This window comes from Mastomys coucha, unplaced genomic scaffold (genome assembly GCF_008632895.1).
Source record: "Mastomys coucha isolate ucsf_1 unplaced genomic scaffold, UCSF_Mcou_1 pScaffold21, whole genome shotgun sequence".
Taxonomy (NCBI): domain Eukaryota; kingdom Metazoa; phylum Chordata; class Mammalia; order Rodentia; family Muridae; genus Mastomys; species Mastomys coucha.
The window spans coordinates 135062138-135073099 of NW_022196904.1; the positions used below are offsets into that span (position 1 = coordinate 135062138).

A 10962-nucleotide genomic window follows, 5' to 3' on the forward strand; every position below is an offset into this window, starting at 1 on the left:
AAAAAAAAAAAAAAAACAAGAATACTGATTGTTCTTTCAGAGGATCAGGGTTCAATTCCCAGCAACCACACAGAGGCTCGCAACCTTCTGTAGCTGCAGTCTCAGAGAACCTGATGTTCTGGTCTTCATGGTCATCCACTTCATGTGGATGCTGTACAAACACACAAGCAGGAAAAATACTATGCACATAAAGCATAAAAGTTTAAATTTTAATAATTTATTTGTTTTATTCTCTATGCATTGGTGTTGTGCCTGCATGTGTCTGTATAAAGGTGTCGGATCCCCTGGAACTGGAGTTGCAGACAGTTGTGAGCTGCCATGTGGGTACTAGAAGTTGAACCTGGGTCCCTGAAGAGCAGCCTGTGCTCTTAATCATTGAGCAATCTCTCCAGCCCAAAACTTAAGATTTTTTAACAAGTCATTTTTAAAAAGCAGGGAAATCAGGTATGATAGCGCATACCTTTATAATCTTAAACTGTGGAAGGCAAAGGCAGGAAGATCTCTGGGAGTTGTAGGCTAGCCTGATCTGCATAGAGTTCCAGGCCAGAAAGGGCTCCACAGAGAGACACTGTCTCAAAACAAAAAGGAAGATAACCTGAATGTAGAACACAAAGCAATACAACAGGGACTGACCTGGAAAAAAAATAAATGTATTTAGAATCTGGAGTTAGAATAAAAAGACATGCAGCCATAAGAAATAAAACTGACAGGTTCGATTATACAAAACATTTTTTGTTTTTTTGAGACAGAGTCTCACTATATTGCCCAAGTGGGCCTCAAACTCACAGAAATCCTCCTGCCTCAGACTCCTGAGTGGCAGAGTTATAGGCAAATGACACCACACTCAATTGTTTTGTTTGAGACAGGGTCTCACTTTGTAGCCCACGCTGGCCTCAAACTCACTCACATAAATCCTCCTGCCTCAATCTCCCAAGTGCTGAGATTACAATCACAAACCACCATACCTGTCAGAGACTCTTTAAGATCTTTATGATAGGGGCTGTGAGAAAGCTCAGTGGGTAAAAGCACTGACTGCTCTTCAGAAGGTCATGAGTTTGAATCCCAGCAACCACATGGTAGCTCACAACTCTCTTTAATGAGATCTGACACCTTCTTTTGGTGCATCTGAAGTCGGCTACAGTGTACTTATGTACAATAAATAAATCTTGGTTTTTTTTTTGTTTTTTTTTTTTTTTTGGTTTTTCGAGACAGGGTTTTTCTGTAGCCCTGGCTGTCCTGGAACTTACTCTGTAGACCAGGCTGGCCTCGAACTCAGAAATCCTCCTGCCTCTGCCTCCCAAGTGCTGGGATTAAAGGCATGTGCCACCACTGCCCAGCAATAAATCTTAAAAAAAAAAAAAAAGTCCTATGATACTAAAGATTAGCCACAGACCTGAAGGAAATGTGGAACAAATGCACCAAACAATGAATACCCACAATCTTGCCACATACAGCACCACTTAGCTTTTAAAAAGAACAAGAAGCCAAAGCAAAGGTACAGAGAATGTCTCTGACAGGTCAGCAGGTAGAGACAAGCTACAGATGATAAGAGTGGTCAGATTTACACTAAAGAGATGAACACATGCTAAAAAGTACAGCTAAAATGCAGGTCAAAAAGCTATGCCCAAGGGGAGAAATAAAACAGGCTATAAAGAGCTAGGCAGTGGTGGCACACCCCTTTAATCCTAGTACTGCAGAGGCAGGCATCTCTGAGTTCAAGGCCAGCCTGGTCCACAAAGTGCATTCCAGGATAGCCTGGGCTACACAGAGAAACCCTTTCTTTAAAAAAAAGGGGAGGGGGAAATTATAGGACCATAGAGTAGGAAGATTTTTATCAGGGGCAGGGCTGAGTGGAGATGGGAAGAGACCATCTTATAGGTAAAATATTTGTTTGGGTGATAGAAATTTGTATTAATGTCACAGATCTCTGCACACTTAAATACAGTCAAGGGTCAGAGTGATGGTTGGGAGGTGGGGAAGGGGCGGTGAACCCTGAGTAGGATCCCTAGGGACCCACATGGAAGGAGAGGGTACAGACTCCCACAGGTTATTCTCCACATGTGGGCTACAGCATGAAAACCACTCCCCTACAATAAACAAAGTGTAATAAAAACTAGAAAGAAGACGGGCTGGAGAGATGGCTCCGTGGTTAGAGCACTGGCTGCTCTTCTAGGGGACCTGGGTTTGATTCCCAACAACCACATGGCAGCTCACAACTGTCTCTAACTCCAGTTTCCAGGGGATTCGATGCCCTGTTCTGGTCTCTGTGGACAAAGAGCACACATATGGTACACAGACATTTATGCAGGCAAAACAACTATACACATATACGTAAATAAATAACTTTTTAAGTCAAAAGGAACAGTAAAAACTGGCAAGTCTTGTGCTATTCACAGTTTATTGCAATTGTGGGTGGGGGGAGGCTATTCCAAAGAACTGGAGAATGGAGAGATGGCATTGGCATTGACTACTCTTGCAGAAGCTCCAAGCACCTGAATAACTCCCATTTCTAGGGATTCAACACTCTCTGTGGACAGTGCATGCACGTGAAACACAAGCCATATATAAAAGCAAATGCTCACATATACAATAGAGTAAATAAATCTTTCTTTTAAAAACTGTTTTTCAGCCGGGCAGTGGTGGCACACACCTTTAATCCCAGCACTTGGGAGGCAGAGGCAGGTGGATCTCTGAGTTCGAGGCCAGCCTGGTGTACAGAGTGAGTTCCAGGACAGCCAGGGATATACAGAGAAACCCTGTCTCGAAGAAAAAAAAAAAAAACAGAATCATAAGGGCAGAGGACTGGAGAGACGGCTCTGAGGTTAAGAGCACTGAATGCTCTTCCAGAGGTCCTGAGTTCAAATCCCAGCAACCACATGGTGGCTCACAACCATCTGTAACAAGATCTTATGCCCTCTGTGTCTGAAGACAGCTACAGTGTAGTTACATAAAATAATAAATAAATCTTTAAAAAGAAAAAGAAAAGGCTGTAAAACTACTCATTTTTCTCAGAATCTGAGATCTGATTTAAAAAAAAAAATGCTAAGGACAGCTCAAGGCACACTACGATTGACCCCAGGTGTCCTCTACATGCCCAGATGTCCATAGATGAAGCGATCACCTTAGCCACACGGGTCAGCCTGCCACCAGCTCCAGGGCCACTCCTAATTCCTGGGTGTGCAAGTAGTGGCCACAGGAAAGGCCAGCCTGCAATCCCTCACAGGCGGGCTCTACTGTCACGAAAGGAGGCGGTGTGACCTGTTACAGTCAAAGGGCAGTGGGGTGGCACAGAGCCACACAGCCTCTGAGCCTTAGCTGAGCCATCTTTAAAATGATATTTTCTGACTGCTAGCAAAGGCCTAAGACACACACATTAATGATGACCAAACCTTCGTAGCACAGTCCAGTGTGGCTCAGCCACAGGCTGAGGGAGACCCTAAAAGGGCAGAAGGCTGGGGGACAGGCTTCTAGCTGGCCAGGTACTTCCACCCCCCAGGTGGGTAACTGCTGGAGGCTGAAGCGCATACAAGCAACCACTGTTCTGTAATGAAGGACAGAAGTCTGATTGGCAGGGTGGGAGGGGTCTCTGACAAATGCAACTCAAAGGGAGCAAAGGTTTATTTGGTTAACAACTCCACGTTAGAGCCTGTCACTACAGGGAAATCAAGGCAGCTGGTCACGTGGCTAGTCAAGAGGAGAGAGGAACGCCAATGCATGCTCACTGTCTGGCTGACTTTCCCCACTCTTCCATGGCCCAGGGCCCAAACCCAGAGAATGGTCCCTCTGACAATGTCTTCCCACCTCAATTAAGGAAATCATGACAACCGCCTACACACGTGTTCACAGACCAACCTGATCTAGACAATCTGATTTCTCAGGCAATTTTAGATTGTGTCACGTTGACAACTGAAACCAACCACACAGACAGGATCTACTAGAGACGATGGGTCCCAGGGTTAAGAATGCAGACTGGGCTGGCCCCATAGGCTGGTGAGACAGCAGGACAGACCTGAGAGGAATACTGGAAGGGCTACATAGAACCCAAGAGAACACTTTTGAGGCCAGTGTGATGCCAACTACACCCACAAGGTGACAGGGACAAATTGGAAGCAACAGAACAGGGAAGCGGGAACAGGGGCCAGGCTTGGGAGGGCCTCAGATAACGGGCCAGCTGATTTTTGTTTTACCTTTATGAAAAGAGAGGCACACAGAGGGGGCCACTCCAGGGCTCCACAAAGGCAGAAAGCCATGAGGGGGTGGGGGTCCCTTAGCAGCCCAAGACACCTGCACCAACACCCAAGGCCTCATGGGCTCCTTCCTAGGAGAGGAGCCATTGCCTGATTCTGGAGGACCATGGGGAGCCCCCCAAGGCTCCCAGAGAGGCTGAGTCCCCTTCCTTGACAAAACCATTCCTCAGTTTAGCCACAAGGTAACCTGCACCTGGGCAAACTGAAAGCAGATGCCCCAAACACTTGTCATCTCACAAGACAACTAGGAAAACATCCAGAAAGGGCACCCTTCCACCCCCAAAAGGGCACAAGTACCACAAAAACCTTCGAAAGGGGCCATGGCAAAGAGACCCCAAGTTTGAGGGGCCAAAACAGGAGATGCTGGGGGCCCCACAGGGCACATTAGGTCACACTGCAAATCAAGGTTGCCACAGTAGAAAATCAAGCAGGACTCACTGGAAGTCAGTGAGGTGCCAACCACTCCCACAGGCAGCAGGCAAGGACACACCGGAAACCCAAGGCTAGAGCTACATAAGGATTCCTTAGAGCTCAGAGTGCAGGGACCAACGTACACCTACTACGTTAGCAAAAGTGCCATGTCCTGGCCACACATATCCTATATTTCTTAGAAACAGCAGGATACTTGCTCATGGCCCAGGAAGTCCCCTCTTGGCCAGGTGGGGCCTTTAACTTTGGCTTGCCCACCCACCCCAAAAGAACTGATCCCCAGCCTCTCAGCCCCACACAGGACAAGAAGTTCAGTTCTGCAGTCTGCACTCGGCCTCCTTTTAGAGGGAGCCCGGGTACCCAAGGCAGACTCCAAGTATCTCCCTCACCATGGTGGTAAGGGAAGGAACACTGTGTCCTCCCAAGCTTCACAGATCCCACAGGTGCCGGCAAGGCTGGTCGATCAGCTCAATTTTGTAGATGTGGAAACTGAGGCTAAGAGCCAGCAAGCCACTTTCCAGAGGCTGGAAGGAAATCAGGGTAGACCCGCCAGCTAGGCCTGGGGCTACCTCCCTGTGGGCCCCACAGCTGCCTCCACCCGTCACACTTGGACGGCTCTGCCCCAGGCGGCTGGCTCAGAGCCCACATGAGGCTTTCCAAGCAAATGTGAGCAGAGTCACGAAGCCCAGAAGCTGGGTGCAGCCCTCAGCTCCCACCACGCCTGCCCCACAGACTCCTGTTTCTAGAGGCTATTAAGTGATCCAACTTGATGCCTCCTGACCTCAGAGTCCAGCTCCCTCTGAGACAGGGAGGCCAAACAGGAGACTCATTCCACACTCTCAGGACCAGGCTCCCTGCAGATGGGTGTGAAGGGAAACACAGACTGGCTGGAGGCCAGCACAGACTGTCCAGTTTGTCCCCATTGCTGGTCACACTTCTAAACCTCAGTGCCCCCGGCTCATTTGCCAAAAGCCACGGGCAACCAGGACCAACTCAACCAGTGAATAAACAGATAAACTTCGGTCTATCTGCATAGTAGAATATCACTCAGCCATACAAAGGGTGATGGACTGCCACATGCTACAAAGAAGTCAGACAGAATACATATGAAATGCAGCCAAGTACAAGCTGGCTAATATCTAACTACGCAGGAGGCTGAGGCAGGGGGATCACTTGAGCCCAGGAGTTCAAGGCCAGCCAAGGCATCACAGAAAGCGCCCCCAAAAGTGCCCAGAACAGGCAGATCCCAGAGACAAAACAAAAACTGTAGTAAGGATATGGGAAACCACTGCTCAATAAAAATGGGGTTTGCTTTGGAACAATGAAAACTTTTATAACGTAATGGCTGCAATCCACATAAGTATGCCCAATGCCTGGATCTCGCATGCTTTAGAGAGGCGTGACTCCTGGGATGTACGCTCCATTCCAACATTTGTAAGATTTGTTTTTATTTTGTGTGTATGCACAGGTTACCTATTTATGTGCCCACAGAGGCTAGATGGGGTGGTGGATCCCCTGGAACTGAAGCTACAGATGGTTGTGAGCTGCCATGTGGATGCTGGGAATTGAACCCTGGTCCCCTGTAAGACCAGGTTAAATATTTTTAACCACTAAGCCATCTCTCCAGCCCCTTTAATCCCAATTTTTAATTTTTATTTCTTGGTTGATGGAGGAGGGCTGGTCTTGAGCTGCGGACCCTCTGGCTTCCACCTCATGAGTCCTGGATGACAGTGAGCCCAGCTGCTGCTCCCACAGTTATTGCTCTGGCAAAGGAACTGAATGTAGTCCCAGCACGCATCTGGGCAGCTCACAATGGCCTGCACTTCTAGTTCCAGGGAGATCTGATGCCCTATTCTGAACCCCAGTGGTGAGCTACACTCACACACATGCACACAGACACACACACATAACTTAAAATACAAACATCTTTTGTTTTGTTTTGTTTTGTTTTTCAAGACAGGGTTTCTCTGTGTAGCCCTGGCTATCCTGGAACTCTGTAGACCAGGCTGGCCTGGAACTCAGAAATCCGCCTGCCTCTGTCTCCCAAGTGCTGGGATTAAAGGTGTGCGCCACCACTGCCTGGCCAAACATCTTTTTAAAAAATCAGTTCCAGCCGAGAAACCCTATCTCAAAAAACCAAAAATCAGTCCCAGGGCCAAGCCTGGTGGCACGGTTCTTTAATCCCAGTTCTCAGAAGGCAGGTACAAAGACAGGAGGATCTTTGTGAGTTCAAGTTCACCCTAGTCTACACATCTAGTTCCAGGCCAACCACAGTTACTATCAACTTTGTTCTCAAATTTAAAAAAAAGTAACCAATAGTAATAATAACAATAGTAATAATAATAATGATAATAATAATAATAATAACAACCACCTCAGCACCACGCTGTTCAACTCCGACTCCCTGACTGACTCCAGGCTCCATGTCCTCAGTCCCGTGTTCAATCTCCCCAAAGGCTTCCTAGCCTCTAGGTCACACGGCATGAGCTGACCTCTCACCACAGACTAGAACCTCTCTGGTCTATGTGCCCAGGACTCATTTCTCCCATAGCACTGACCAGCCCCCTGTGCCCCACATGCCCCTTCCCATGACACCAGGCACCAAGGCTGTCTGTATGTCACACTGTCCCATTCTACCTAGAAAGCCTAACCTGGCACCTGGCACCAGAAAAACGGGTACGTAATGGCAGCTATGAGTGCTCTCCACTAAGAAGTCACTAAATTAGTGGCAGGAAGGATTTTCATGACCATGTTACTGGAGGAAAAGCAAGGTGGAGTCATTGGCCTCACTCCTCACAGCAAGTGACAAGGCTGGCGCTGGACTGTGGGCCCCAGGGTCCTGTCCGCATGGCTTTCCTTCCCCATCCTCATCTGTGGCTACACAGGTACACTCATCAGTTACTGGACAGCCAAGATCACAGCACATTAGAAAAGCCCAGCCCAGGGCCTGAGAAGGTGGCTCAGCTGGTGAAGTGTGTGCTATGGAAGTGAGATACAACACACCCAGCACTCGTGTAAAGAGCCAGTCACGGTGGCTTATCAATCAGTGAGACCCCCAGTTCCAGTGAGAGACCTTGTCTCAAAGAACAAGGTAGACGGCTCCCGAGAAACACGCCCCAAGGTTGACCTTTAGTCTCCATATGCACACAATGGCTCCTGAGAAAAACCACTGAAAACTGACCTCTGACCTTCACATGCACAGGCATGCACACATATGAACATATAAAAAGAAGGAAAAAAATCCAAACCATGTAGCAACAGCCTCCAGAATTCCCAGGCCAGAAAGATCAAATGCCATGACACACAACCGTCCTCAAAGCTCTGCCACCACTACCCCAGACCTGGGCTGCATGCACCAAACGCTTCCCACCACATGATATAAGAGAAACGAGGACCTCAGTCCTCTCTTATACCAAGCACAGAGAGGCTATGTAAGCCTCCCAAAGACAAACAGCAACGGGCCATAAAAACCCTGGTAGAGCTGGGTGGTGGTAGCACATGCCTTTAATCCACCACTCAGGAGGCATAGGCAGGTGGATCTCTGGGTTGGAGGCCAGCCTGTGTAAGGAGGGGGTTCCAGGACAACTAGAGCTACAAGGGAGAAACTACGACTCAAAAACAAAACAAAACACCCTGGTTGGTCTGACCACCTCCTGCTCCAACCCTGGGGCGCCCACCTGCAAAGCAGGAGACAGAGTCCTCACCTGGCTGCGCCCCACCCCCAAACCCCTGTGCCAATTCTGCTAGATGCCTGAGGAATGACACTACATAGTCAAAATAAAAAGGATTCCAACTATGTTGGGACCAGGAGGTGGCTTTTCCCCAGAGAAGCTTAGGACAAACAGGTTGCCTGGGTAATTCTTGCACAGAGGGATCAAGGAACAGGGCTCTGGCTTGGAGGGGACTCCACTCAGCATTTAACCCAATATAACCCAACATGTGCTGGCTGGGCCCTCCCAGGGGGAGGCAGCCCACAACTGCAGGAACCTCCTCCAGGGGGCCAGACAGGCTGGGCTGCTCCAGGGAAGAGTGCTTTAGGCAGGGAGAAGGAAAGCCTAGGGCTTCCAGAGTGGGGAATTCAGGGACCACTAGAACAAAGGCTTTTCTGTGGGCTCACGGCTTCAATTTGCAACAGGAAGCAATCAGGAAAAATAATTAGCTGCCCACTTACTCCTTTCTCCCCAGACTCCCAAAGCAAGAATCTCAGACAGGCATTTGGGGGTCGAACAGCCAAGAACACTCAAATAAAGGGCTTCGGGAAGATTCCTCCCTTTGCTTCCATTTTAGGCCTGGACTACCCCATCAGCTGGTACTCCTGGGGCCTGGCTTCCTAATGTTAAAATAATCGACTCTATTTTTGCCTCATACACCACCAAACTATAAAGATGTTCAATTTGGGATACCAGACGACAGGCGGGGGATCCTAGAGTAACGTTAATCCCACCTAGGACAGGAAAGTCGGCTTACAAACCCCACCTTTAAAACAAATAGCTCCCCCATACCCCTTCTGCAGCCACGACCCAGGCATTTCCGGAAAGAGCAGAGCTGGCCTGGACTTCCCACGGCCTGTCACAGTTTTGTCTTCGCCTTGTTTTGCTAACACCAGACATGGCCGGAAAATGTAAACATGATCCCGAGGGAGACAAGTTTAGGGGGAGACTCCCCAAGAGCCCTCGGGCTGAGGTTGAAAGCTCCAGGACTGGAGGAAGCCAGCTCCCCTCGACCCCTCCCCCCAAACCTAGGTGGAAGGGACTGCAGCCTAGGGAATCTGAGCACAGAGCCAGGCCCAGCCACCTCCCTCAAGTGTCTACCCTGGAAATACACAGGGGGACAGCTGTTCGCCTTAATAAGGCCCAGACAAAGGGACCTGAGGTTGTCCCCCTACCCCGCCCCAAACTGCCATCAACACCAGCCAGGAGTTCAAGAGTATCTGCCGGACCCTTGGACAGCCACACTCTAGAAAAACAAAACACAACACACCCGAAAACAACGATTTAGGTGGCAAGAGGCTTGCTTTAAAAACCACATGGCAATCTCCGAATTAAAAGAACATGTGTAGCGTTTCCAACTGCTTCGTTTCTCGAGAGTCCTCTTGACCTCAGCTCCACCCCTCAGGACACACCAAAAGTTAGAAAGTTCTCCCGAGCCGGCCACTTCCCCAAAGGTGAGTCCAATTGAGGCAGAACCATACTTCCCCACACCAAGGCAGCCCACGCAACCGATCTCGGGGCTGGGCACTGGTCAGCGGGGCTGGGTGCCTGGCCACCGCTTGGCGGCCCGAGCGGTCAGATGGGTCACTGGGGTCACGGGGGCACCTGGCAGGTGTCAGTCGGTTTGGAAGGCTGACAGCCCACGCAGGTCAAAGAGACAGCAGCCAGGGCCAGGCCGCCCCGCGCAGGGCTCTCCGAACTTCCTAGCTTGCAACTTCTGGCACTTCCCAGGGCTCGGTAGGCCGGCCGCCGCCAGCAGGCTCGCGAAAAGTTTTCCCAGTAGTTCGCGATAGGCCAGGCCTGTCCCGGGCCATCGAGATGCCCGTGGGCGCCCTCCTGAGCGCGCCCGGCGTCCCGAGCCTTGGGCAGGTGAGGACCCGCCCGCGCCGCACCTGGCGGGCTCGGTCCCCGGGGAGGGGCCCCGGCGGGAGAGACAAAGGCCCCGCGCGTGGTCCCCCGGCGCGCGCTCCAACTCGCCCGCAACTTGCAAAGTGGCTGCTGCGGCCCCGGCCATTGTCCCCCGCGCCCACCTTACCCGCGGCGGGGACCAGGCTGCAGCACAGCAGCAGCAGCAGCAGCGGCGGCGGCGGCGGCGGAGGGGCCCGGGTCGGCGCCGTTTCCATGTCGTCCGGCGGCCGGGAGCGCCGCGCGCTCACTCGGGCTCCATGGCGCGCGCGGCGGCGGTGGATCCTCGCGGCTCCCGGCGCCTCTTGCTCCCGCCTCGGGCGCTGCGGCCCAAGACGACGCGGGAGGAGGGAGCGGAAGCCGAGCCGGTCTCCGCCCCCCGCGCCGCCCGCGCCGCCCGCGCCCCCCGCCAAGCCGCGCCCTCCTGCGGGCGCCCGGGAGCCGGGCAGGCGGGTCCGTCCGGGCCGGCGATGGGAGAGGCCCCGCGAGCAGGTGGGTCACCTGCCAAGTCCCCTACACTGACAGGTGAGGAAACTGAGGCACGTGGAAGCATGACCCACACAGCCAGGAGGCCTCAGGGCTCGAACCCAGTGGCCCCCGCAGCCAGGTCAGGGCTCTTTCACCACAACTGCTGCCACCTGTCCCAGAGACACACAGCCCCACTTGGGAAG

The 10962-nt window shown here is 51.4% G+C and overlaps 1 protein-coding gene across 1 annotated transcript in view; it reads right to left on the reverse strand.

The window, feature by feature from the left end:
* Lrp5 (LDL receptor related protein 5) overlaps positions 1–10640 on the reverse strand; it is a 105703-nt gene extending 95063 nt beyond the window's left edge. Inside the window, exon 1 of the mRNA XM_031389102.1 lies at positions 10422–10640. Coding sequence (XP_031244962.1) covers positions 10422–10509 — 88 coding nt within the window. The 5' untranslated portion in view covers positions 10510–10640. The remainder of the gene's footprint in view (positions 1–10421) is intronic.
* Positions 10641–10962: the final 322 nt, after the last annotated feature.